Raw genomic sequence first — 27,114 nt, forward strand, 5'->3', positions numbered from 1 at the left:
CTGAGCTCTCTCCGAACAATTGAGCATACTGGTGGATGTGCAGTGCAGGTCCTGCAGCTGCAGCGGGTTACGATTCTCTGCCCAGCCGTGGAGATGGTTTATCAAAGCTAGGCTGCTGTAGAGTGCAGTATGCTCAGTCATTCTTGGGTAGAGACAGGGTATCATGGGGTTGAAGTGACCGTTCTTTTACTGCAGTGTCCATGCTTCACCGGGATAGTCAGGGATAACAGAGTTGTGTTAATGCTGCGCAGGCAGTGGTACAGTTGGGCTGCTGGAGGATAGTAAGGGTTCTTCAAATACACACAGGTGGGGGCTCCTTAGTCGCATGAAGAGGTGTTCCTTCAATAAAAAAGTAAGGTTTGGCAGAGGCACAGAGAGGAGTACTTATGATTTGGGCTGCTAGAGCAAATGGGAAGATTTTATTTTTTAGTTACACACAGACCAACGGAAAGAAAAATGAGCAGATATGTTATACTTTGTCATTTTGGCAATCTCATTCCTTCTGACCTTGGTGGGAGCTGTGCTGTATCTCTACCCTATAAGTTTGGAAATAGTACCCGAGTGTTGAAACTGGGCTAAAGGCAGACCAATAATGTATTTGGTGATTAGCATGTATGTCTGTAATTAGTTTTTAACTTGGCTTGATGTACTGTTGCGTTACTTCAGCAGGTTTGTGCTCGGGACTGCTCATCTAAATTGAAATCCAGGCACTTGACGTTCTCAGTACTAGGCCTGGGCAGTGAACTTCGCTCCGTTCGTGGAGTTTGCTGAGTTTTCTGTACTTCGCACTCCGCGGAGAACACGGAGTGCAGAAAACTCTGCTCCACGATGTGCAGCAGAGTTTTTCCCCGCTCGCAAACGGTAAGTTTGCAAGCGCGAGCTGCCACTCAAGTAGAATTTCTACCCGAGCTGCAGGAATACCAGCACAAACTGCAGTTCGCACTGCACTCCGCCACTCGGAACTTCGCCGAGTTTTTTTGTAACTTCGCAGAATTTCCCGTAGCAAACCTCTGCGAACTCTGCCCAGGCCTGCTCAGTACTTGACGTCTAAAAAGTAGTTAGTGGGGCGAGGCAGGACACCCCAAGAAATGCATTCCACCAGTGTATGTGGCTAAAGTTGCTTTCATAAGGCAGATGCGCATCACAGCAGGATAGAACAAACTCTGGCAATTGCATTAGAGACTAGCATTACACATCCCTAAACAGATTTCATCCTAATCAATACATCCCCATTCCCTAAGGACCAGCCTTGAACTTTTCAAGCAGCTCCCCAACAATTCTCAGTCAAATGTCTCCAAATCTCCTCCAAAACTCAATTTGTTACATTCCTCAATTCATAGCAAACTTCCAGCCTTCCCCCCACCCACAACTATGCTGATCCGTCTACCCAGCAGCATACCCAGCCTTATTGTGACTTATGAACCATCACCGTACCTGCCATATCAACCATACCTGCTCATCAGTAACAGCTCACAAAAACAAATCGTAGCAAGCCTAACTCACCTGTTCAACTCTTAACCACACACACCAATAACCCATGTTCTAAGAGTGGGATAAGAAGCCTGTTCATTAATGCCTGCTCCCCCTAAGCGATATATGCATCGCAAAGCCTGCAAAAAGACCCTCACACCCCTACCATTTAACTGCTGATAGTACTACCCGTTCCTATCCCCAAACCAATTACCTATTGACAGTGCCTGGACTGCACCACTGTGCCTGAAAGGCCTGGAGGGAAAGACTTTTGTCCCATGGACCCTACCCTCCAATTTTGGATTCAGAGAGCAGATGATTGCCTTAATCCAGTGGAACGTACACAGCTGAACTGCCCTACACACATGCTAATTATGTCCCTACTTTAGTCATCCTGAATGACAGTTTTGTTTTTGTTGCTAGATAACCCCCGGTGTTTGTTGCCAGTTAACTCTAACAAATATTTGCTGGTTGTTGCCAGCCACCTAGTATCTTTCAGTATGGCACAATGAAACTTTGGTCCACTTTATTTGCTTGCCATCCCTTAATCTCCTCGTGCCTCCTCTCTCACCCCTACAACACTGCTCACCACCACCCTCCTAGGCCACTGCTACTTTTTTCGTTTGGTTAATTTACACATGATTTGTAGTGCAGTGCCCTCATTTAATCTCCCTGTGCAGTCTTCGCACACAACACTTCTTGCCCACCCCCACCTCTGAGATCGCGGAATTGATTTCTTGTCGTTATTTTAAATTAATAGCTTTTATTTATATAGCGCAGCCATCCAGGCACTCTGGGGAAATTTAGGGATCAGCCCATAATCGCAGAATGTTAAGCCGACACCAGGCTCGAACAGGGATCCCCAGCTCCTCAGTCTGCAGCTCTCACCACTGCACCATATATTTTCCCTATCCATATTGTAAGGTGCAGTACCTTGTGTGGTAACCAGGTCCCAAGGGACGACTAATACCAGTCTTTGGTACTGCACCCTTTCACTGGTTTGTGCACAGTAGAAGAGTAAATGTTGCTGTACCCACAATAATGTGCTGCATGGCTAAATACTTTTAAGGTCCCAAAGGCGAGACCGATTGCATTGCAAATGCTTGTTTGGTATAGTATATACAGAGTCAACTTCCTACAAGGGCCCATTGGTGAGCCCTTCTCATCCAAGTCCAGTCTCTCCTCCTCAGAACAGCCATCCTTTTGCTCCTCTGGTGCTGACTGCATCCTCTTGTGGAGAAGTGTGGCTCAATGATTAGAGCGGCAGACCCTGATGCAGAGGTCTAGCCCAGGACCAGGGTTCAATTCCACGCCTCGGCGGGTCTTGGGCTCAAAAATTCCACGGACCTGATAATTTTCGCCTCGGTGCCATTCTAATCATGGAGTCCCACTCTGCAACTCTGGGCAATAGCTTGCTTAATCTCCACAACGGCCCCCACAACGCTAAGGATGCCTGGCCTTCACCTTGGGGGTGCCCAGGAGTGGACGCCTCACAGGGAAAAGCCAGGATGGGTTCCACAGTGGTATTCGTACAAGCGCCGAGAGACCTCCGGGTAGTCGTGCGCTATACAAGTATCCATACATTTACATTTGACCTCGCAATAGGGTCAGAGGGCTTTCTGGTTGTCTACCTATGTGCCATTCTTTCCTGAATTCAGCCCCCTCTATTTGCAAAGCTTGTGTAGCTCAGCCCTAATAAAGTTGAACAGCTCCATCTCCATTGCTGAAAAAATAGTTGGGTAACTTAATTTTAGAAAAAAATAGAATAGCCAATCATAAATAAGGAGAATATGAAAAGACATCAACTGTGAGGTAAAAATCTTTATAAGGATTTTTTTTTGCATTACACATATCACTATGTGACACTGCACACATACAAGTACTAGATCCCACCACTGAGCACCAATGTGAGGAATGGGGTTGATAGGTGAATGTGGTGCAACCATGTTTAAGCAGCAGCCACAGTCCCTGTCAAGGTGAACCACAAAAAGTCACTAAATTAACCTGTACTTAACTTTCAGGTAGCTTGACACAAAAGCAATCAAGCTTAACTTAGAGGCAATCTGTAAAGTATATGTGCAGCACACAATCGGTGATATAGAGAAAACATGAATCTGAAAGAAACACGTTAGTTAGATTCCTCACCTTAGAATATCCCCAGGCGTCAGACTGGATCCGGAAGATTTTTCGTCAGTAATACCCCTTGCGCGTCGCTAGGTGTCGTCTGCGGCTCCGCGTCCGTCGTCGGCGTCGTGCGCCGGAATGACGTCGTCGGAGTACTTAGACGCCGCCCTCGCGTGCTGACGTCAGTTCTTCTTTTTTCCACGCCAGTAAGCGCAGATCCGGGAGAGCTACCCCTTTTAGACTTTTTTGACTAAGTTTTTTTATCCTTTTTGATCTTGTCTCGACACCGGTGCCGGTAGGATGCCTGGTTTTAAAGCCTGTGCTGACTGTAACCGCTTGATGTCGGTTACCGATCATCACCGCCGGTGCCTTTACTGTTTGGGCCTCGACCACGACGCGGCGTCGTGTTCGGACTGCAAGGCCCTGACCTCGAAGGCTAGGAGCGGTCCCGTAAGCTCCTCGAGTTTCGCCACTCGGCTCCGCGCGCCTCTCGATCCCGGTCCAGGAGGAGGTCCAAGGATCGGTCGCGGAGCCGCAGCCGACATCATCGCTCGTCTGGCTCCAAGTCTTCGGGTAAGTAGAAGCACTCCAAGAAGTCCAAGAGGCGACACCGCTCTTCGGACTCCCCTCGCCGGTCGCGCGACTCAGCCGAGGGTCAGGGTGGTTCCACCCCCGCGGCTCCGGCGGAGCCGCAGGTGCCGCGCCAGTCCCCCATACCCGCCGGTCCCTGGGACTGACGCGACGCCGGCGGAGGTCAGTGCCTTCCTCTCGGCCATGAGGAACCTGGCTCCGCCGTCGACGCCCGCTGGCGCGCCTTCGGGCCCCGCGGACCCGACTGGGCAACCTTGCATGCCGGCGGCTCCGGCGGCGGCTCCGGCCCCGACGCCGCAGGTTCCCGAGGGACTCGCCCCAGAGTCCCCGTCGACGCCGGTCGACCTCGTCACGCCTCCTCCGCCGGCATCGACACCGGTTCCACCTCCGACGCCGGCTCCGCTCGGCGTCGAGCCCCGGTTCAGCCCCGCTTCGGACCCGGCGTCGATGGACGCCGCGTTCGGCGCCGCTAGAGACACAGTATGTCTATCGTCCGGCTCTGCTTCTTCCTCCTGTTTACCAGGAATCTGATGACGGGGGCGACCGGGAGGGGTCCGAGGACCCTATGGCCGTTCAGGCTCAGCTGTCCCAGGACTGGGCAGATGAACTGGGGGAGGCCAGTGGCCTGGATACCTCGCCAGACACTGGATTCATCTCTCCTCCGACTGTGGCTTCGGAGGAGGGTGCTGCTTTCTCTGTGGTGCGGCGCAAGGCGGCCGCAGCCCTTGGGCTCGAGCTGCCTGCCGTGGCTGTGAGGACTAACGTCCTCACAGAGGTGCTTCAGTCTGCTGCAAGCTCCACTGAGCCTCTGCTGCAGGTCAATGAGGCCCTCATTGACGTTCTGCAGGGCACCTGGTCCAAGCCCTCCACAGTTCCTCCTGTGGACAGGAACGTCGCCAGGCGCCACCGCCCTACTCCGGGCGACCCCAGTTTTCTGTCGCAACACCCCACCCCTGAGAGTCTGGTTATCCAGGCCTCTACCTCCCAATCCTCCTTCCCGACCGCTCCGCCGGACCGGGATTCCAAGAGACTCGAACAGTTTGGCAAGAAACTGTTCTCCTCCCTTAGTTTGGGTCTGCGGTCCTTGAACACCGCCTGTCTTTTGGACCGTTATTCCCACTCTCTGTGGGATGCGGTGGAGGACGTGCTGCCCCTGTGCCCGGAGGAGGCCCAGACACGACTTACCCAGGCTCTGGCCGATGGGAGGGATGCAGCATGTCATGCAATCCGATGTGGGCTTGACACTACGGACTTGCTGGGTAGGGCGATTTCTACCACGGTGGCCCTTAGACATCACGCCTGGCTGCGGTCCACGTCCTTTTCGGGGGATGTCCAGAGCACTCTCATGGACATGCCCTTTGATGGCACTCGCCTTTTTGGTGAGAAAGCGGACCGTGCGCTGAATCGCTTTAAGGACTCCCGGGCTACGGCCAAGTCCTTGGGCCTCTCGGCCCCGCGGGCGCAATATTCTGCCTTTCGCCCCTTTCGTGGCCAAGGAAGGGGTGCCTCCTCACGTCCGTCTAGCCACCAGCCGCAGAACCCACCTGCGCGCGGTCGCAGACGTGGTTTCCGCCGAGGCGGTTCTGGAGGTCGACGCGGTCAGCCCACATCCACCTCGGCAGCATCCGCTTCCAAGCCTTCCTAGTCCGAGCTTTCCGGCCCATTCCTCGCCAGTGGGCGGCAGAGTTCGCCATCACCTGCTCCACTGGCGTACCATCACTTCGGACAGGTGGGTGCTGCAAATCGTCCGAAGGGGCTACTCCCTCCCCTTCGAGACGACCCCTCCAGCCATGCCACCGCAGCACCGCCGTATCTCGGAGGATCATTTGAATCTTCTGTGAGAGGAAGTTTCAGCCCTCTTGGCCAAAGAGGCCGTCGAGCGTGTTCCCAGTCCAGAAGTAGGTCGAGGTTGTTATTCCCACTACTTTCTGGTTCCCAAGAAGGGCAAAGGGGGCCTACGCCCTATCTTGGACCTCAGGAACGTCAATGCCTTCCTCCGGAAGGAAAGGTTCAAAATGTTGACTTTGGCTCAGGTTCTGGCTGCCCTAGACCCTGGAGACTGGATGGTAGCGTTGGACTTGCAGGACGCTTATTTCCACATCCCCGTCCTGCCGGCCCACCGGCGTTACCTGCGGTTCACGGTGGGCCAGGAGCATTTTCAATTCACCGTGCTCCCCTTCGGCCTCACCAGTGCCCCTCGGGTGTTCACGAAAGTGATGGCGGTGGTCGCAGCTCATCTGCGCAGATCAGGGGTTCCAGTCTTCCCCATCTCGACGACTGGTTGTTGAAGGCGGGCTCGCCCCAGGCAGTCGTCTCCCACCTCCAGACTACGGCGGATCTCCTGCATTTGCTGGGGTTTTCCATCAGCGTGCCGAAGTCCCACCTCTCAGAAGCTCCTTTTCATCGGAGAGGTTCTCGATTCGGCGCAGTTCCGGGTCTATCCGCCGGAACAGCGGGTCCGGGATATTCAGGCCCTGATTCCCATCTTTCGGCCTCTATCCTGGGTTTCGGTCAGGCTAGTGTTGCGGCTTCGGGGGCTGATGGCCTCCTGCATCCTACTAGTGCATCACGCCAGGCGGCGCATATGGGCTCTGCAGTGGGACCTGAAGTTTCAGTGGGCCCAGCATCACGGCAACCTGTCCGACCAGGTCTTGATCTCGGAGGGCACTGCACAGCAGTTGCAGTGGTGGCTCACGGACCGCGATTGGGTGGCGGGCAAGAGCCTCTCCCTTCCCCAACCGGAGCATGTCGTAGTGACGGACGCGTCCCTCCTGGGATGGGGTGGCCATGTGGGAGAGGCGGAGATCAGAGGCCTCTGGTCTCCGGCGGAGTCTCGCCTCCACATCAACCTGTTGGAGTTGAGAGCGATCCGACTTGCACTGAAAGCCTTCCTTCCCTCTGTCAGGGGAAGTGTCGTGCAGGTGTTCACGGACAACACCACCGCCATGTGGTATTGCAACAAACAGGGCGGGGTGGGGTCGTGGACCCTTTGTCAGGAGGCTCTGCGCCTCTGGACATGGCTGGAACACCAGGGCGTCACCCTAGTGGTTCAACATCTGGCGGGCTCTCTGAACGCCAGAGCAGACGAACTCAGCCGCCGGTGCATGATGGATCACGAATGGCGTCTGAACTCCGAAGTGGCGCAAGGTCTCTTTCAGCAGTGGGGAGAGCCTTGGTTAGATCTATTCGCCACCGAAGAGAACGCGCAATGTCAGCAGTTCTGCGCGTTGGAATTTCCAAGGCGGCACTCGCTCGGCAACGCTTTTCGTCGCGAGTGGAGTTGCGGTCTGTTGTACGCCTTTCCGCCTATACCACTTCTGCCCAGAGTGCTGAAGAAGATCAGGCGCGACCGGGCCCAAGTCATCTTGGTGGCTCCGGACTGGGCACGGAGGTACTGGTATCCCGAGCTACTCAGTATGTTGACCGATCCTCCGATACGTCTGCCCCTTCGGGAGGATCTTCTGTCGCAGCAGCAGGGGACGGTCCTCCACCCGAACCTGTCCAGCCTCCACCTCCATGCGTGGAGATTGAGCGGCGGCAGTTGATGCCATTTGACTTGCCTCCTGAAGTCTGTGATATCATTCTGGCAGCCAGGCGTCCCTCCACAAAGTCGGTATACGCCTGCCGGTGGAACAAATTTGTGGCATGGTGCACAGCAAAGGCTGTGGATCCCCTTTCTGCCCCTCTTTCTGAGGTTCTCCTCTTTCTTCTTTCTTTGGCCCGGCAGGGCTCTGCCCTGGGCACCTTGAAAGGTTATCTTGCTGCCATCTCTGCCTTCTTACGGCTTCCTGATCAGCCCTCTCTTTTCAAGTCCCCTGTAGTGTCACGCTTTCTTAAAGGCATTACTCACACGTTCCCTCCTGTCCCTTTCGTAATGCCTCAGTGGGACTTAAATCTTGTCTTAACATTTCTGATGTGCGCTCCCTTTGAGCCTCTTCACAATTGTCCTCTTCGTCTTCTGACTCTTAAGACTGCTTTCCTGGTAGCCATCACCTCGGCTAGACGGGTGAGTGAGCTCCAGGCTCTATCGTCCAAGCCTCCTTTTCTCTCTGTTCATCCGGACAAGGTTGTCCTTCGGCCTCGTCCTTCCTTTCTGCCGAAAGTGGTGACTCCCTTTCATCTTGGGCAATCTGTCACCTTGCCCACCTTCTTTCCGCCTCCGCATCCTTCCAAAGAGGAAGAGAGGCTCCACCGTCTGGATCCCAAACGTGCGCTCTCCTTTTATTTGGACCGCACAAAACAGTTCCGGGTGGACGACCAACTTTTCATTGGATACGTGGGTGCTAAGAAGGGAAAAGCTGTGCACAAACGGACCATCTCCCGGTGGGTCGTTTTGTGCATCAAAATATGTTACTCCTTGGCAAAAAAGGACCCTCCTGTTGGGCTGCGCGCCCATTCTACTCGGGCTACAGCGGCTACTACTGCTTTGGGACGGGGAGTCCCTTTGCAGGACATCTGTCAGGCGGCTACGTGGGCTTCGCTACACACGTTTGCCAGGCATTATTGCCTAGACAGCCAAGTCCGGAGGGATGGCTTCTTTGGCCGTTCTGTCCTCCAGGACATTCTGGTGTGATCTTGGTTCGCAGACCCACCACCGGGGATGGTATTGCTTGGGTATCTATTCTAAGGTGAGAAATCTAACTAACGTGTTTCTTTCAGATGAACAAGTTACTTACCTTCGGTAACGATGTATCTGTAAGAAACATTAGTTTGATTCCTCACCGACCCACCCATCCTCCCCGTTCTGCGAACTGACATCTAGGGTTAAGGTTATCCTTTTCAGGCCCCTAGACTTTTTTGGCACCAGTGTCGGTCTCTTGCATGGCTCTGCGTTCCTGGCGCGGAAAGCTATGTACAAGAACTGACGTCAGCGCGCGAGGGTGGCGTCCAAGTACTCCGACGTCATTCCGGCGCACGACGCCGACGACGGACGCGGAGCCGCAGACGACGCCTAGCGACGCGCAAGGAGTATTGCTGACGAAAAATCTTCCGGATCCAGTCAGACGCCTGGGGATATTCTAAGGTGAGTGTGAGAAGTTGGCCTGATGTATGATGTCACTAGTTATAGTGTACACCTTATATCAGTCCAAATACCCTTATGGTGATTGGTTGTAAAGTCAACCTTATAGACCAGCTATCCTAGTGGTAGCATGGACAAGAGCAGTCTTAGGCTAAACTCTGAATGGCATGTGAAGCCAGCTGTGATACCATATATAATCCCTTGAATACCAAATGAAAGGACACCACAACAGATATATATATAAAATAAAGTGTATTTATTCTAAGAAAACCCTCAGCACTCTTTATGAGATTAGAGGTAAGTACAACACAGTCTTATTAATGCATACAGTAAGTCACACAGGTAAGTAATACAGTTAGGCCCTAGGGGCCACGCAAACCATATACTAAGTAAGTGGTATAAGAACCACTGTCACGGAAATAGAATAGGCCTAGGCCTAGGGAATCGCTGGGGCTACACTAGACTACCACAGGATAGGCAGTGGGAGGCCCACGGGATTCGTGTGCAGAGTGGAAACACTCACGCGTAATGCGTAAAAGTCACTAGCAATAGTACAGTTTAGAAATAGATAGATTTAGGACACTTCCGGAGTAGCTAGGAAGTTGAGACTTGAAACTTAGACACTAGGATAGTCACTATCCTGATGAGCACCGGAGTACCCAAGTTACCTAGCCCACAGGCTGCGGGTGCATAGGGTTGAAGTTGCGTCGGGTTTCTTCGTCGACTCCTATGGATGCCTGAAGAAAAGATGCTGACAGGCAGTCAGTGAAGAGTGTCCGGTGGATCCCAAGCCTGGGATCAAGAAGAGAAGATACCTGCAAGCAGAGGGGACAGAGTCAAGATCACTAGCCAGTGATCACGTGGAACCAGGAAGGAACCAGACGATGTCGTGAAGAGCTGCAGGTGAAGGTGAAGCTTGTCGCTGTAGCCAGGAGGACTAGGAAGCGTCGAGGATGACCAGGACCAGGAGGCGAGCTGTCCCACGAAGGCTCTTGCTGTCGGCGGTGTCGAAGCTGGGCTAGGACTCACCAGGCCTTGGCAAGCGGAACCCACGAGGATCGGAGGACTTGCTTCAGGATCAGACCAGGAAGGTCTGGGGTGCTTCTTCTTTGCAGGGAAGCAGGAGCCAGTCTGGATGAGCCAAACCAGCGCAGAAGATTTCGGGATGCGTCGTCACAAAGGCCACTAGCCAGCGGGCAAGCAACCGGACAGACGCGGCAAGCAGGAAAATGCTGAAGGGCCCCACGCAGGACTCGTTGAGTGTGGGGGGCTGGTCTTCGGTGCAGATGGTGCTTGGGGGTGGGGCTTCTCAATCCCCGGTGCACAACTTCGAGGGTACCTCAGAAGCGGCGCTGTAAGTTACTAGCCACTTTTTCCAGGTAGCCGGCCCCACGTCGCTCGTCGCCTCCACGGATCTCAGCTCTGCTGCAGATGTGGATGAGGGTCGGAGAAGTCTGAGAGTCAAGGCTCTGGTCGGGCTCTGCAGTCGGTTCCTCGGGAACGTTCACAAAGCAAAGGGTAGTCTCTTGATGGTGCCTGTTTGCACAGGGTAGCCACTCCTTGGCCACAAGGGAGATTCTTCAGTCTTCTTCTTTCGTCGAATGTCGAAGGTCCAGAGTTTCTGTTCAGTTTTGCAGGTTCAGGATAATCTAAAGTCTTGAGGCCCAACTCCCACTCTTATACTAATCTGGGGGGCTGGGATACCTGCTAGGTCACGCCTTATGGGTGGGACCTGGGAGGGGGTGGTTACACCCACTTCCCTTTGTCCAGTTTCGCGCCAGAGCTGGGGCTGGAGTGCCCCAGCACCGGTTTGAACTGGACTATGCAAGGAACACCTTGTGTGCCCCAGGCATGTCTCATTCCTTTCAGCCCACCCTGCCCCAATACACTAAAGGCTGTCTGGGGAGGTGCTAGCACCTCCCCAAGCAGGAAACCTATTGTCCAGGCCTCCCTGGCTGGGATCACTCCCAGCTGCAGGAGGTCAGACTTGTGTCGTGGCAGCAGCATCCATTTTGTGATGCTGAGGCTTTGGTCAGAGGTTACACAGCAAAGTATGATTTTAACATGTCTCTCCCTCTAGAAGGGAGGGATAATATCCTCATCACCAGAAATGGTATGGGGGTATTATTCCAAAGTGTTAGACACCTTACACGACATGTTTTGATACAGCCCAACCATAGTTACCATAACCGTTTAAGATTATAAGGCACTTTAAGAGTATATGGTAGGCTATATCATAGAACAGCTATAAGGACATGGTTCCGAAAGCTGCAGACAGGCTCAGCTCATGCTAGAGCACCATCTCACATGTTACCAAGCACTCTGCCTCCAGGATTGTTAAGGCCTGCCATAGGAGTGACTGATAGGTACACATGTGTCTATATATAAGGTAGGTATAGGAATACTACACCTAAGCAAGGGGTGATTACACGACCTTGCCCCAGCTGAGTGATCAGCCAGTTGTGTCTGATTGGAAGGCCAGACCAGGGGTGGCATAATACATGCTGCAGCCCCTGGGAGGCCTAGGGTACACCTATGCCCTGGGTACCTAGGGTACTCTGTACAGGGTCCAATAAGGTGATCCTTACCAATTGGGAATGTACCTAGGGTACATGGAATCCATTTTAAAGGGAGAGCAGACAGCCTGAGACCCTGAATGGCCGGATCTCAGGCCAACTAAGTCGAAAAACCAGCTAGACACTAGGCAAAAAGTTGGGGGTAACCATAGTCAGATATCCACCTTCCTACAGTGAGGAATCTAACTAACTAATGTTTCTTACAGATACATCGTTACCGAAGGTAAGTAACTTGTTCTACAAGACAAATCCCACACCAATTTAGAAAAATAGAAACATTAAAGTGAAATCTAGTACCTAAAAGATCAACTGTGGGCATCCAGTCGCAGGAGACCAAGGGACCGTCAAAAGTTATGGCTGACCTCGATGGGGTCCCAGTTGGATTCAAGAAGTGAATTGGGCCCGGTCTGTGTGTACCTTCGTACTATGAAGAACATCTGAAGAAAAAGTCTGAGAAGGTAAAGTTCCGCGGAACAAGGCTGCTGGTGGTGTCGAAGGCGAAAGCAATCTTGTCTTGGAGCCGCTGGCTGAAGTTGCAGTGAAGAAACCTCTGTTTGGACTTTTCTTATTTGGAAGACAAAGACCTCCATTGAGATGAAGCTGCAGGCTGTAGCCGACAAGGGCTTCATGAGGCCAGATATTCCTTCTGCGAGGAGCCTCTGAACAAGGTTTGCAGCTATGAAGAAGAATGTAGTGGGAGCCGCCCCAAAGTCAGGCCTACCAGCAATGAAGCTCAGGTGGATCGGAGAGCCGATTGGTTTTGGTCTCCTCAGGGGTCTCAACATTTTCCATTTTCCAAGTCCCAAGTTTTAGATTTGGACTATCTGGGCAACTTTTGCACCACTTTCAAGGGTCCAGAACTGGAGGTGCACTACTTGGAGAAGGACTAACTCTGGCAGGCTCCATGTGCAGGTTCAAGATTGTTGGAGCTTTTTCAGTCCCTGAGGCTCTAATCAAGATGCTAGCCAACTAGCCCTTGAAGCCATTATGTACGTCCTGGGTTCAAGGAGTAGTGCAGGGCTCAAGCAGCAGGGGAGTCCTCCGAGGGTTGAAGGCAGGCTTCAGGCAGCAGAACAGTCCTTTTGGTGCAGCAACGCAGTATTCTGAAGTACACAGCAGACTAAGCAGCAGACAGTCCCCTAAGAGTCTCTCCTCAGGTTTAAGAGTAGAACTGAAGAGTGTGTCTGATGGTCCTATATTTATACCTGTGCCTCCCTCGTAGTAGGGACGTTTCTAGAGATCCCCTTTTGAAATGGTGAATGTTCTGTCTCTATGTCTGAGGCTCCAGGCCTAGTGTGAAGTTATTTTGTGAGTAGGGCCCAGCCTACTGATGTGTAAGTGGGGCGGTGCACAGATCGCCCCTCCACCTCATTCTGCTGGTGATGGCCCATTCAGGTGCACCTAGCCCGTCTATTGTGTGGTTGTCTGGGAGGAATATACAATGGCCAACTGCCACTCACATCTAGTCACATGACCCAGGAACAGGCGGAATACACCAAATAGATAGAGGAAAATGTCAATTTTCTAAAGCAAAAAAAACAAATGAAGGACATAATGCTGAACAATGCAAATATTCACCCGCAGTCACACAGTTCTGGGTTTAATCCACCGTACTTTTGCTCACCACGCCACCCCAGTTTGAACCCAACCATATGCAAATCAGTCTTGACCTTACTCCTCATGGGAACAGTCCAGCCCAAACTGCTAAGTCAGGTCCCCCCGGACCAGGAACAAGCAATCTTGGACCAGTTTTGTGACATTTTGCTTTTGTCGCCCTCATTGGGAAGGGTATGCCCCGAAACCGGTCCCAGGTTGCTTGTGTTCAGTCCAGGGAGGGCCTGGCTTGGCTTTTCGGGCTGGACTGTTCCAATAAATTGTGAGTTAAAATCCAACTTTGCCATTAAAGAGGATTTTAAATTACAATTTCTCAGAACCAAACATGACTTTCGTTGCTGCTCCCAATCAAAGATTAGCACTCATTAAATGTAATAAAACGACCCAATATTATCTCATGGGAGAAGTAAGCCTCACAATGGTAAGAATTGAATTTGTGAGTAATTCACTACCTTGACATTTAAAGTGCAAAATTACATATCCAAAGTGTAATCACAATGTGCCCTCGCCTCTGGGCTGTGTAGGCCTACAGAAGGGGGTACTTATATGTGATAAACGGGTGTCTAGGGCTTGGAAAGGGGGTTATTTTGCCAAATCAAATTCGCATTTTAAAACTGCTAACAGGCTGCAATTGCAGGCCTGAGACACGTTTTATAACGCTACGTAAGTGGGTGGCACAATAAGTGTTGCAGGCCCACTAGTAGCCCTTAATCTGCCAGCACTGGCTATAAGGTATACCACTTTACTAGGGACTTCTAAGTAAATTAAATATGACAATAAGATGTAAGCCAATGTTACCATGTTTTAGGGAACAAGCACTTTAGCAAACATTAGGAGTGGTAAAGTGCGCACACTCCTAAGGCTAACAAAATCGAAACCATCAAAAATAGGAGGGGTGAAGGCAAATATTTTGGGGGATTACCACCTTAAGGCTGATTGGTCTAACAAAAACCAACTCCAATAAGTAGTTCACGGTTACCGGATTCTTGATCTCTACCAGCCTGGCTTCCTCCCATCTTGAAACCAGTGACAATCCAGCAAATGAACAATGTCCTGAAGATCACTGGCAACAGTGCCCCCTGCCTGCAGGAACAGTCAGCAGCCTCTGACACCTTTGGCCATCTGTTTATACCCTATTATTTGAGATGTACATCACTGATGTAATCCTAAAATATTACACATGCTTATTCTGAGAAGTCAATAATGTGTGTAAATAAACTCCTCTATATCCCTACCTCTCTTTGCCCCCCAGTCTCCTGTAGTATCCTACAAGTTTGACGCTCTGGCCTCCTGATCCAACCTACCCATTCCTTGTGGAGTATTTCTTGACCAGCCGGTCATCAGCTATCATGAGTATGCCAGTGACACACAAGGATATCTCAATTATCATTAATTATCATTGATTAGCTACATCGAGAGCTGCACATCTTTCCCACAAATCATTCAAGCCTGAATACCTGCTGTGTACCACAACCTTGACCAAAACAAGAAAGTCCTTTGTCTGCTCTATAAAATGAAGCCATTCGTTCCACAAAACATCTGCAATCCCAGATGCAGTAGACTTTCATACTTTGAGATAATGACAGAAGCAACCCATGCTGGCTGGCTTCCCTGACACCATCCTTGGAACACTGGAAACCCTCCTGCATCATTTCCTCCATCTATTTTCCAACCATTTAAAATTCAAATACATCCCTTTGGTCGTGAAACACCTGGGACATCCTTCCAGCATGTGTCTATTTCAACACATTTCATGTGGTGTATTAGCCATTCCACACACATAAACCGGACTACTTAAGAAGCACAATCCTTATTCCTTAAGTCAGTATCAAACGTCACAGTTCTTACTTAACGAGAACTGAAGCAAAACAAATCACAGGACAAATGTGGGTGACAGTAACATTGTCCTTGTAGCTGAAAGACTGTGGAATGCCTATCTTCAGACTCTTCTGCTTCCTCCAGTGCTGCAGGGGATTTCTGAACACATCTTTTTACCATCATCTTACTGCCTGTGTTCACCCCCCTTACGGCCTCTGCCTTTTCCCAGAGTTTGCTGTAATGAATGATCTTTTGGTTACTTTGCAGGCAACCACATGTACCATGTAACCCAGTATGATGGATGCAATGATACAATGCTTGTTGAATTAGACCGTTGCTCTATAAATACTGCAATCCACACTGGGACGCAAGTCATAGAAGTGCCTTTTCTGATAGATAACCTGTCAAGGACACCCAATTATACACTGAAAATGTACTGTGTGTACCAAGTACCACTCGGTGTTGGTCCACTCATATATCTGGCCCTGTACCAGCTCCCCTGCACTTCATCTGTTAATAGTCCATGCCAAGGCATGTCTTCTTGACAGTAAAAACGAATTCATCACATCATAACATATGCATGACTTTGTGCATAACTTGTTCGTTTTACTAAAGGAGTAGCATGGAGAAAGTACACACATTTAATATGAATTACTTTATTCCGTTTATGAAATAGTACAAAAGGCTGGCAAATAGTGCAGTGATGTAGGACACAAATATGGCAAAGCTCCCATAGGCACAACTAGAGCCTAACCCTCTGGGAGGGAGTCTTGTTCAAGTCACATGAAGCCTAGCACCCGCTCCTCAACTCTTGGAAGCTATGTTACTTTTATTACTTTCAGTAGGATCAAGGTATGGTCTATTTTAGACCATTTCATGCATCAAAATAAAAATAAAACAAATCCGTATAGCCATAAAGTTGAATGACATATTTACTGCTAAGTAATATCTATTAAAGATAAAACATTTGTCAGCAGAGAAGTGAAGGTAAAACAATAATTTAAATGTTGACTAGACACAGCTCCCTCAGTTGGTTGTAGAGGCACTGAGGGTTGTGTTATACTCTGGTCTCCTCCCTACTTTTAGACTGTGGGGCTATCATTTGGTGTTGCACCACTTCACGTTTTTTTGTACATTTTGGCTGTTCTTTGAAAGGGAGTGTATAGAGTTCCAGACACTGAGTAGACTTGCAACCTCTCTTGTTATTTCCCTAATCCCTAAATACTCTGATCAACTCTTAATGTAGCCATCCAAGCCATGGGTGGCTAACCATCACTGCGACCTTCTGAAACACTCTCAATCCTTCTTCAATCCTGGTTCATCTTCTAGAGAAGTCCTCATGACCCCTGTTAGCTGCACAACCAGTTCCAAAACTTCACTTTGGGGATTAGATGCATTATGGCAAACATTTGCCTCCACATCATGCCTTAGGCTTTACCCATCAAGCTTTTATGTGGTACCTTAATTTTCATGTATTATTCATCTGTTTTCAGTAATAGCATAACCATAACTGCTACTCTTTAGCTATCTATTTTATTTCAGAACTATCTGAACAAGATGTGGTACGGGAAGCTGTCTGAAAGCAACTCCTCCTTTCGGCTTTTCGTCTGCATGGTGGTTTTCCCTTTAATTTGCACTGGTTTAATCACCTTCAGGTAAGACCTCCATATTAGTAGTACACTAACGCCATGCATGAAAAACTCATATATACAATTAAAATCCTTTACATTTATTACAAGAATTCTGCCTAGTCACTGTTTAGACTGCTGTTTATTGGACAATAACATTGTATTAAGACTCATGTAAATGAATGTGTGAGTGAGTTTGTGGGTGAGTGAATGAATGAAGTTGACCAGCCGTTATTCTAATCAAGGTCTTATTGCACGACACTTGCTGACTGTGGCCTCCTCAGGGTGCTGTAAACCAGAACCATCTCAGAAAACCGGGCTCCGAACCCTGCATGAGTCCCAGGTAGAGACCGAAGTATTTGCTTGATTTGGAAAACCTGTGCCATTATGTCCTAGTGGACATTTTGCTGACATGCTTTGTTTTTCTGCCAGTGGACTCCGCAATCTGTGACTAGTTGAATGTGACTACTGCCCTTGTTGCAAGGCTGTAAAGAGATTACAGGCCTTTCTATTGTGCCCCTTCATGGAGGTTGTATTTTCACGTACATTCCTACCCCCGTTGTGGCTAGGATGGCCATGGCTCCCCTTGGAATATTAGCTTGAAGTTATCTTTGAGCAAGGACTTTACTTTACATCCACATTCACACAGACCATCTGGGATGAGTATTAGTTACATTACCATTTCTCCACCTCATCAAACCATTGTTTTTTTGGAAAGCTTTAATAACGTGTCAAAGATTGTGATGAGTGCTTTGAAAGAACCATTGGAGAGGAAATGGGTTATCAAACGCCTGTGCCTATCGTTCACCTATCAGGAGGTGCCATAGAAGGAAGAGGCTTTCATCTCATGCAAGTTCCTATCTGATAGACATATCTAGCCGCAGATTCCTTAACTTTCAATTCTCCCCAGGCGTGCCACAGTGCAAGTGCTCCCTTTGTAAATTGTTGTTATGTATTGGTGTTTCCATAATTGGCTAATTGATTTACTTTCCAGTCCCTAGTACAGTGCACTGTGTGCCCAGGGCCTGTAAATCAAATTCTGCTCGGGGGCTTGCAGCACTGATTGCGCCACCCACATAAGCAGCCTGTAAATGTAGCTCAGGCCTGCCATTGAGGAGCTTGTGTGCAGTCTAGTACTGCCATGTCCACCTGGCAAGTGCACCCTCTTGTCAGGCCCTAACCCTCCCTTTTCCTACATGTTAGTCACCCCTAAGGTAGGCCTAAGGTACCCCTGTGGGCAGGGTGCAGTGTATGTGAAAGGCAGGACATTTCCTGATGTGTGGCATGTCCTGATAGTGAAATACTGCCAATTTAGTTTTTCGCTATTGTAAGGCTATCTGTTGCCATAGGATAGAATGGGTCGTTTGCTTATAACATCTTATAAGCATAACTGCCCCTGGGAACCAGATAGGAAAATAAAGTTTAGTATGCCTGAACTCAGAATTTTAAAATGCATCTTTTAGTGAGGGTGATTTTTACATTCTATGTTTGAAAATACCACTTTTAGAAAGTAGGTATTTTCTTGCCTAGCCATACAGTGTGCTTCTGCTAGGATGTGTATTGACTGTCTGGCTTTTGAGTGACAGGGGCTGGGGGTGTGCAATGGCTCCAGAGAGTCTGGATGTGTCAGCGCTAGGCTGGAAAGGCCTGGTCTACATTTGGAGTGGTGGGAGGAGTAGCACCTGCACCTAAATAGGGCTGTGCCTGCCTTCCACAATGATGACTCCACCTTCCTGTGGTGTGTCTGGACCCAGGGCTCATACTGATAATGGAGGTTGTTGTGCACTTGCAAAGAGCCCCCCAGAACTGGTTTGGACTGGGCTCAGATCCTTGGGTCAGGAGAGAACAAAGAGATTTACTGTGTAAAAAGAGGGGCCCAGACCTTTAGATCACTTCTGGGAAATCAAGAGAAACCTTTTGCCAAGGAGAAGAGCTGGAGAAACTGAGGAGGAATACTGCCCCTGTGCTGTTTGGGTTTGGCCTGCAGTGGCTACTTTCTGCCAAGGAAACGGAAAAGGATGTTGCTGTTTGCTGTGTCCCCTGCCCTTCAAGACCCAGTCTCTGGCAACTCGCGTTAATATATTTTCACACTACAGGACCATTCGACCATTTAGTTATTTATTTTAGGATTTTATAAAAGGCACAGCTACCCCCAACTGGGGTGTCCCAGCGCTGAGACAGACGGCAGATGAAAGGTACAAAGTAGAGGACTATGGTTGAGTGAACAGCCAGGTCTTTAAGGCAAGTCAAAAAAATGGGTTCCGACTCAGAGGAGCGGAGGAAAAGTGGTAGCGCGTTCCAAATTTTGGAGCTGCTCACGGCAAAGGCTCTGCCCCCCATTCTAGACCTGCGAAAACGGGGGGTAGCAAGGAGATGGTTGGATCTGAGGGTACAGCTATGTTGATAGTGCTTAAGTCGCACTCTCAAGTAAGCTGGGCCATGTCCTTGGAAAGCCTTGACAGCCAAAGTAAGATCCTTGAATTCAATCCATTTGGTCACTGGAAGCCAGTGGAGCTTACTCAGATGGGGAGAGATCGGGTGGCGAAAAGGAATTTTACAGATTACTCTGGCCGCCGCGTTTTGAACAATCTGTAGAAGCCTAATCAATTAGGCAGGTGCCCCAAGATAGAGACTGTCGGCGTAGTCTAGATGGGAGGTAATTAAAGCATGGATTATGGTCTGGCGGGACTCCAATGGGAGAAAGTGGAGAAATCTACAAAGCATGTGAAGCTTCCCAAAGCAGGAGGACACCTGTCTAATTTGAGTTTTACAAGACAGTTCTTTATCAAACCGGAAGCCAAGGTTCCTGGCCGAGTCCACAGGTTTGGGAGGGGGGTTCATCTCGGGAGGCCACCAGAGCGACGGGGGAGGGGAGATTTTTTGGTTGAAGAAAAGCACCTCGGTTTTTAGAGTTTAGCTTAAGGGTATTCAGTGACATCCATGCCGAAATGTTGCTCAGGCAAAGTCTAAAACGAGAGAATGCCGCCTCTGAGTGTTCTTCAAAGGAGAACACCAGTTGGGTGTCATCGGCGTAGGAGATCACCCTCACCCCGCAGGATTCAACCGAAGCCTCATGGGGGGGAGAGGTAGACATGGAAACTGAGAGGACTCAAGGCAGAGCCTTGGGGAACCCCACATAGCAAGGGTTTTTCGTCGGAGACAAAAGGAGGGAGAAAAACTTGTTGGGTCCGACTGCCCAGATAGGACCATATTCAAGACAGGGGTGTGCCTTGAATCCACAGATTGTTTAATCTTTCTAAAAGGATAGAGTGGGAGACCGTATTGAATGCCGCGGACAGGTCAACGAGCACTAGCATGGCTGCATTGCCTGAATCCACGCATTCACGGATGGTCTCAGACGTCGAGGAGGGCGGTCTCGGTACTGCAGCTGGATATGAAGCTGGACTGAGAGTCATGGAAAAGGTTATTGATCATTAACACACTCCTAACAAGTGAGACCATGTACTTTTAGGAGCTGTTCTTGGAAGTGCAACCAACATTCAAAACCATATGCTTAACTAACAAATTAAGCGTCTGTTTATTTTTTTGTATATATCATATTCATAAAAAACTATCAATAGTTGTGCAAAATTGAATAGTAGCATTTATGAACAAAATCTAAAGCAAATAGATTTACTCAAAATTAAGCCAATCACAACACACACTGAAATACATTCCACTGCATTACAATAATACCATCAAGGACATATTAAAAGGCCCTGATACTGTTAATTACAACAAAATGCCCTGGAGCCCTCCCACTACTTACCATTGATTGGCTTCTACACTCCTCTTTGCAGCCACCTTAATTGGCCACTGCTCGTCAAACATTAGTTGCCGCCTTTCTGTGGACCAGGATCTAAACACAGATTAATCAAATTTAATCAACGGCCATCCTCTGCTCACAATGTGATGGTATTATTTTTTGCCACCTCGCACTGCATGCTGCTCCATCCATAGTGCTTTTTTTAGAGCACAAATATTCAAGCCATGGCAAATGTAATACCTCCTCATAATTGTATTTCCACTCCTTGACCACATAAAAAACTCTATACCCCACTCCACCCTACCCCAATCTAGCACCTCCACTCTTTCAAAACTAACCCACTCAACTCTCTCCAAACTACCACATGCCAATCTACCCAAGCCACCTCACTCCAATCAACCCCATTTAACCCCACCCTACCACGACCTACCCTCTGTAACCCACTCCACCACATCACACTACACTGTCCAATCAACCACACTCAACTCTACCCAATCAACCCCACTCCAATCTATACCACTCCAATTTACTACACTCTAATACACTACAATCTATCTGAAGCTACCCCACTCCAATCTACCCCACTGTCATATTCATCTCTACCACACTATAAACCACTCCTCTCTGCCCCACTAAATAATTCACTACCTCACTTGACTATCCCAATCTAACCTACTCCACTCTACCTCACTTTACTTCACTACAGTCTACCTCAATCTACACCACTCCACTGTTCACCAATTTATCCCACAACAAACTAACAGTCTACCACACCCCACTAGACCCTATTTTATCACACTCCACTCTACAGCAATTTAACCCACTCCACCCAAACACAATCTACCCGACTCAATTCTACCACAATTCACACCACTCCATTCCAAGCTACACACCTAGACCACTCCAGACCCACTCCAATCTACCCCACTCCAAGCTGCCTCACTCCAATCTACCCCACTCCAATTCAATCTACCGCATTCCACTAAACCAAAATCTACCTCCTGTTCCACAGTCCAAGCCACCCCAATCAACCCCACTTCAACTCACTCTATTTTGCCACAATCTACCTCAATCTGCTATACCCCACTCCACTGTATCCCAATTTACTTCACTCCAATCTACCCCACTTCACTCTTCCCCAATCTGTCCCACTACAATCTACCCTCCTACAGTCTACCCAACTCCAATCTGTCTTATTCTAACATAATCTACCCTTATCTACCACACTCTACCCCATTGCAGTCTGCCTCAATCTATACCATCCAACCCCACACCACCCCAACCACCACACCAACTTGTTTTCTTTTATTGGGCCTCTTTCTTCTTGCTACTTTCCTATCTGTAACTCCTTCTACTTCATGGCCACTTTTCTGCAATTTAGTGTTCCTTCTACACACTCTGCTCCTAATCCCAGCAATTATCACTCATCCTAAACTTGCAAATAAAAAGAATATTAATATTCACATAGGTGAAACCTAATGCATTTATCATTGCTTGTTATTGCTAACATCAATGATTTGATGTTTCTTTTCCCATCTATTGATGTTCTTTAGATTAGACATCAGTTTTCTTTAATTCTCTGCCCGCTTTCTTGAGTGGTTCATGTGTTTGCTTGATTAAACCCGTCATTTCTTCTCTTTACAAAATAAACAATTTACATTTTCTCACCAAACATAAATAGGTACTTTCTCCCCTAATTATACAAAACATAATAGACTTCTTGTCACAATATTTGCAATTTGTTGTCACCTTATTTTGGTAATTAGGCCTGCTTTTCAGAGTAGGGCCCACCATTTCAATATAACAGTTTATAATGGCTTTGTCATTGCATTTACCTATTTGTAATGTCCCTATATTTTGAGTTTTCCATAATTGCCTGCCATTTTATATTTCTCCTAGCTACCAGTCTGATAACAGCGCATATGGCATTGGTAACTTAATTGCCAGTGTTCTTAGCTTTTCATCTAATCCTTGAAAGCACCACAAGAACAGGTTTCATAGTAACAATTAGTAAAATAATTCCAAACGAGGTTTGGCTCTTGTTTGTATGATTTTCGATGTTGTTGCACCAAATCAACAAGATATACTTTTACTTATTTTAATTTTAATAAAACATTAAAGAATTCAAAAAGTTCCCTTTCTGTCCTGTTGAGTTTCCCTCTATCTCCATATAATTTTCTTATAACACCATCACAGAAGATTTTCCCTATTTTTATCTCCCTTAGAAACAGTACAAATGTATGTTCATCACAGCATCTCTTTGTAAACATTACATTTTAAAGATTTAGGGGCATATCTACAAGGCGGCGATAGAAAATTATCGCCGCTTTTGCTGCCGTTTTCGGCCGAAAAGCAGCGATAATTTTATCGCCTAATTAGCAAGGTCACGCTAACGCGTGAAACCTTGCATTAGCGCACGAATACTGAACGCCCAGCTTTGCATCTCTAATGAGATGCAAAGTGGGCGTTCCTGACCTGACATGACAGGAGAAATGTCGCTAAGCGACATTTCTCCTATCATCAAGCCCCACGCTATGAAGCATAGCAGCAAGAAAAGTAGCGATAACCCCTGTTATCGCTACTTTCCTTACGCCTGCTTCAGGACTGACTTAGCCATGATATCCTATGGAAGGTGGATATCATGGCTAAGTTTGTGAGGCCCTATCAACAAGCTAACACCACATTTTGTGAGATTATCGCTGGGTTTCCAGCGATACTCTCACGTTAGGCAGTTAGTGCTAGGATTTTTATCGCTTTTGAGATAAGCGTTGCTAATAGCACGCTATCTCAGCGATAAAAATCCACCTTAGCCGGCGATAATTATCCTAGCGCTAAGTGCGCTCAGCGATAATTATTGCCGGTTGTTGCTGATATGCCCCTTAAAGTTGTTTTTATACTGTGCATTTACAAATGATTGCTTAATTTTAAGCACTGCCTCCAAATAAAAGCAGTTTCCAACGTATTAGCAGGGGAAAAACTGCTCTCTCCTTTCTGTTGGGCAGGGGCAGAGGGCATTTATTGGCTGGGACTGTGTGCACAGACTTGGGCTGCTTATTGGGAGAAGGCACCCATTCCACACCTTTAATCTCACTCCAGCACCCACACCTTCTGCCAGCGATGTGTCTTCGACCTCGCTGGTCTGGGACGGCAGTTTAAGTGCCAAGGTATCTTCTCTTAGGGCCTCATTACAATGTTGATCGAAAGGCTCCGAACGGCATTCAGTTTGTCCAAATCTGTGTCAGAACCCGCATTTCCGTCCTATTCAGAAACCTATTCGACCGATTACGATCGGCAGAAACCATTCTGACTTTGAGTTGGTTCCGAGTCAGTTCCGAATGGCATTCGGAGAAACTGAGTCGGTCAGAGCCGACTCGTAGAGGCCTACGGACTGTTTCCGACCAACGTATTACGATGTTGGATTTGGACAACCTTTCAGAATCGGTTTGTCCTACACGGATCGTCTGTCAGAAACCAACTTTGAGGGCCCGTAGCAGGCCACCCTTCATCCGGAGTTCTCCGGTTGGAGTCTGTGGGGGCACCCATGGCTCCCCTCTTTCCAACCATGCACACGGTGGCAGGCACCATGGACTGCCTGCCACAGGGTGCAAGGTTTTACGCACCCACCCCTTTCTTCAATGGGAGCCTGTGTTGTCGGTCAGAACACACTCCCAGTGAAGTCAATGGGAATCCAACAGAACGGTGTTCAGAAGCATTGTAATCGGTTGGTCGGACTTACTAAATCTGATTCGGTCAGAAACCATTCCGACAAGGAGTCGGTCGGAATGCTTTCTGACCGACATCGTAATGAGGCCTTTAGTTTATCTTATTTGACCTCTCTGTGAGCCAATGTGTCCTCCTCCTTCTTTGTGCTTAGACTGTATTCCTTCTCAAAGTACCTAAAGAATCCTCTCTGGGCAGAACCCTCTCCCCATAACCTGCCCTCTACCTATGTATGCTCAGGGAAGTGCCCCTGAGTTTGTCTGTTAAAGTCACAGTAGAATAGGGGGTTGACAGTGTATGTTTTCATTTTGAAATTTGCTCAAGTCTTTGCACACTATAAGGTTTTGTAAATGTGTGCGCAATGAAAGGATGCCTTTTTTGTACTTATGTTTTATAATTTTTAAACTTGCTAACACAGTCCACACATATACACTCCATACCATGCCTCTTAATTCCAATCAGCATAATTGCACTCAACGCCATACAATTCGACATTAAACATTTCCATTCCATACCACATAATTCGACAACAAACCACATATTTTAACTCAACAACTCAATTACACAACATACATTCAATCCACACCACAGAATTCCACATTATGCCACAAAATTAAACAGCAACACCCCATAATTACACTTCACAACAAACCTCACAACATACCACTCTATAGCACAAAATGGCATTCCACATTAGTCTTAACACTTAACATTATTCCAATACACTCAATACCACATATATACTATCCACATATTTCCACTGCATACCATGCCACATAATTCCACTACACAAATCCATCCTACACCACACACAACTTCAACAACTAACAATTCTAATACAACCCACAGAATTCCACTACACACCACATACATCCACTCCACTCCAAAACACATAGGTAAAAGAAATTGCCATTTACAACTCCAATAACTCTAACAAATGTGAGTCAAATTTGCATTGCAAGGACTTGTTATTTTAGGTACTTATTGTCATTATTTTCTCTTGGAGGGTATTGCAATACCAGTGGTTGGTCGTGTGTGGTAGTGGAATTATTCAGCTCTGAGGTAGAGTAATTTACTGTAGTTTTGGGTCCCTTTCTTCTTGTAACTTTAGAAGGCAGTTTTTGAATAGCAAGAGGCATAGGGCCTGAGTATGAGTTTGGGGCCCTGGAGCGGGCTGCCACACCAGCGCCCCACTTCAAGACCGCCAAACTCAACAGCAGCCCACCCACCAGATTACGAGTTATTTCATGGTCTGGTAGGCAGGCGGAATGGAATTCCTGCAGGTGTGCAGTTCAAAGGCTCATATCTGCATGCACACAGGGGCACACTATTTGCCCCCCCTGCATGCACAGAAGCACCAGGGGCCCTACAGGGCCCCCCTACTTTCTTGACCACCAAACTTTTCATGGCGGGATCACCGCCATGAAAAGTGTGGAGGTCGGGCAAGTCATTATATGCTTGGCAGTGCCCCAGTGGCATCACCAGCATATTGCTGCCCCCAGACCGCCGCAGCAACACTAAGGGATCACGGATCTCTGGCAGTTGCGTCAGTCTAATGGCAGTGTGACCGCCAAAGTTATAATACAGCGGTTGCACCGCAGGTGCGGTGGTCACCCCCACTATGGGTTTGGTGGTCCTATGGACCGTCAAAATCATAAATAGGCCTATACTCTATTGATGGGGGAGGGGGAGGGGTACATGTCTGTCTCTAAATTCCTCTAAGAAATTGGGTTAGTTGAGCGGGTGGAAGCCCCCCTCCATAAACACAATCCTCTTCAGATTGGACTGCAAAAGCTACTGAATAAACTTTTGCTCAACCCTCTGGTAACTTGGCACAAATCAGTCTGGCTTAACTTGGAGGCAATGTGTGAAGTATTTATGAAGCAATTCAACAGTATTAAACAGGAAACACAACACAAGAAAAATCCAAACCCAATTTAGAAAAAGTGAGTGAGTTTAAAGTATGTCAAAAAACAATAAATTCAATTGTAGGACTGGAGTAACCCCTTTTTTAAGTTCTAGGTGACAATACCCCCCAAAAGCACGAAGCACCAGTCATGTCTATCTGGGTGCGCTGAACTACAGCACAAAGTCATCATTTCAGGCCAACCGCAATGGAGTGCAGGTCCAATACAGGAACTAGGCTTGTCCCAGTGAGAGTTTGTTTTCTCTTGAGTCCACGCAAGGAGCTGCAAGTGGAGATTCACATTGGTGGGTTTTGCACAGAGTCCGATGCTGGCACAAGGAGCAGGTCAGGGGTCACAGATGGTCACTATTGTAGCGCAAAGATTCAGTCATTGCTGGAGCCTCGTAGTGGCAGTCGACCCAGTCTGCTGCTACTGGCATGGTCTGTCAGGGCTGATGCAAACTGCACTCTTTGCAGTGGACTCGCATTGCTGACTGCGCCAGTGGTTTTTGTTGACAGGAAGAGCAGCTTGATGCTGGGGCTGACAGACTGTCCCTGTTGACGTTGACTATTGTGGCTGATGCAATGAGCAGTTTTCACAGGAGATTTGCACAAGCAGGCATCGCAAGCGGTTATTGTTTGACACAAAGCGTCCACTTTGGGAGGAGCCAAAAACGTCTCGAGTTACACCTAGAGTTCAGCAGGAGGACATTTTGATACCAGCCAAGAGTCTAGGACCTGGGAGATACCTCTTGGGGTTCAATAGTCATTCAAGTAGTGACCAGCAGCAGGACTCGGGCAGGACCAGTTGATGAAGGTCAGCTGAACAGTTGTGGGGAGACCTCTGGAAGCTTGTTGTGTTTCTGTAGCTGAAGTAGAGG

General features: G+C 48.3%; 1 protein-coding gene across 3 annotated transcripts in view; it reads left to right on the top strand.

The window, feature by feature from the left end:
- LOC146808464 (transient receptor potential cation channel subfamily M member 2-like) overlaps positions 1 to 27,114 on the top strand; it is a 1,747,278-nt gene that overhangs the window by 1,144,454 nt on the left and 575,710 nt on the right. For all 3 annotated transcript variants that reach the window (XM_085623572.1, XM_085623571.1, XM_085623573.1), the window contains one exon: positions 16,756 to 16,868. In XM_085623572.1, the coding sequence (XP_085479698.1) occupies positions 16,756 to 16,868 (113 nt within the window). The remainder of the gene's footprint in view (positions 1 to 16,755; positions 16,869 to 27,114) is intronic.

This window comes from Triturus cristatus, chromosome 8, assembly GCF_964204655.1.
Source record: "Triturus cristatus chromosome 8, aTriCri1.1, whole genome shotgun sequence".
NCBI lineage: Eukaryota > Metazoa > Chordata > Amphibia > Caudata > Salamandridae > Triturus > Triturus cristatus.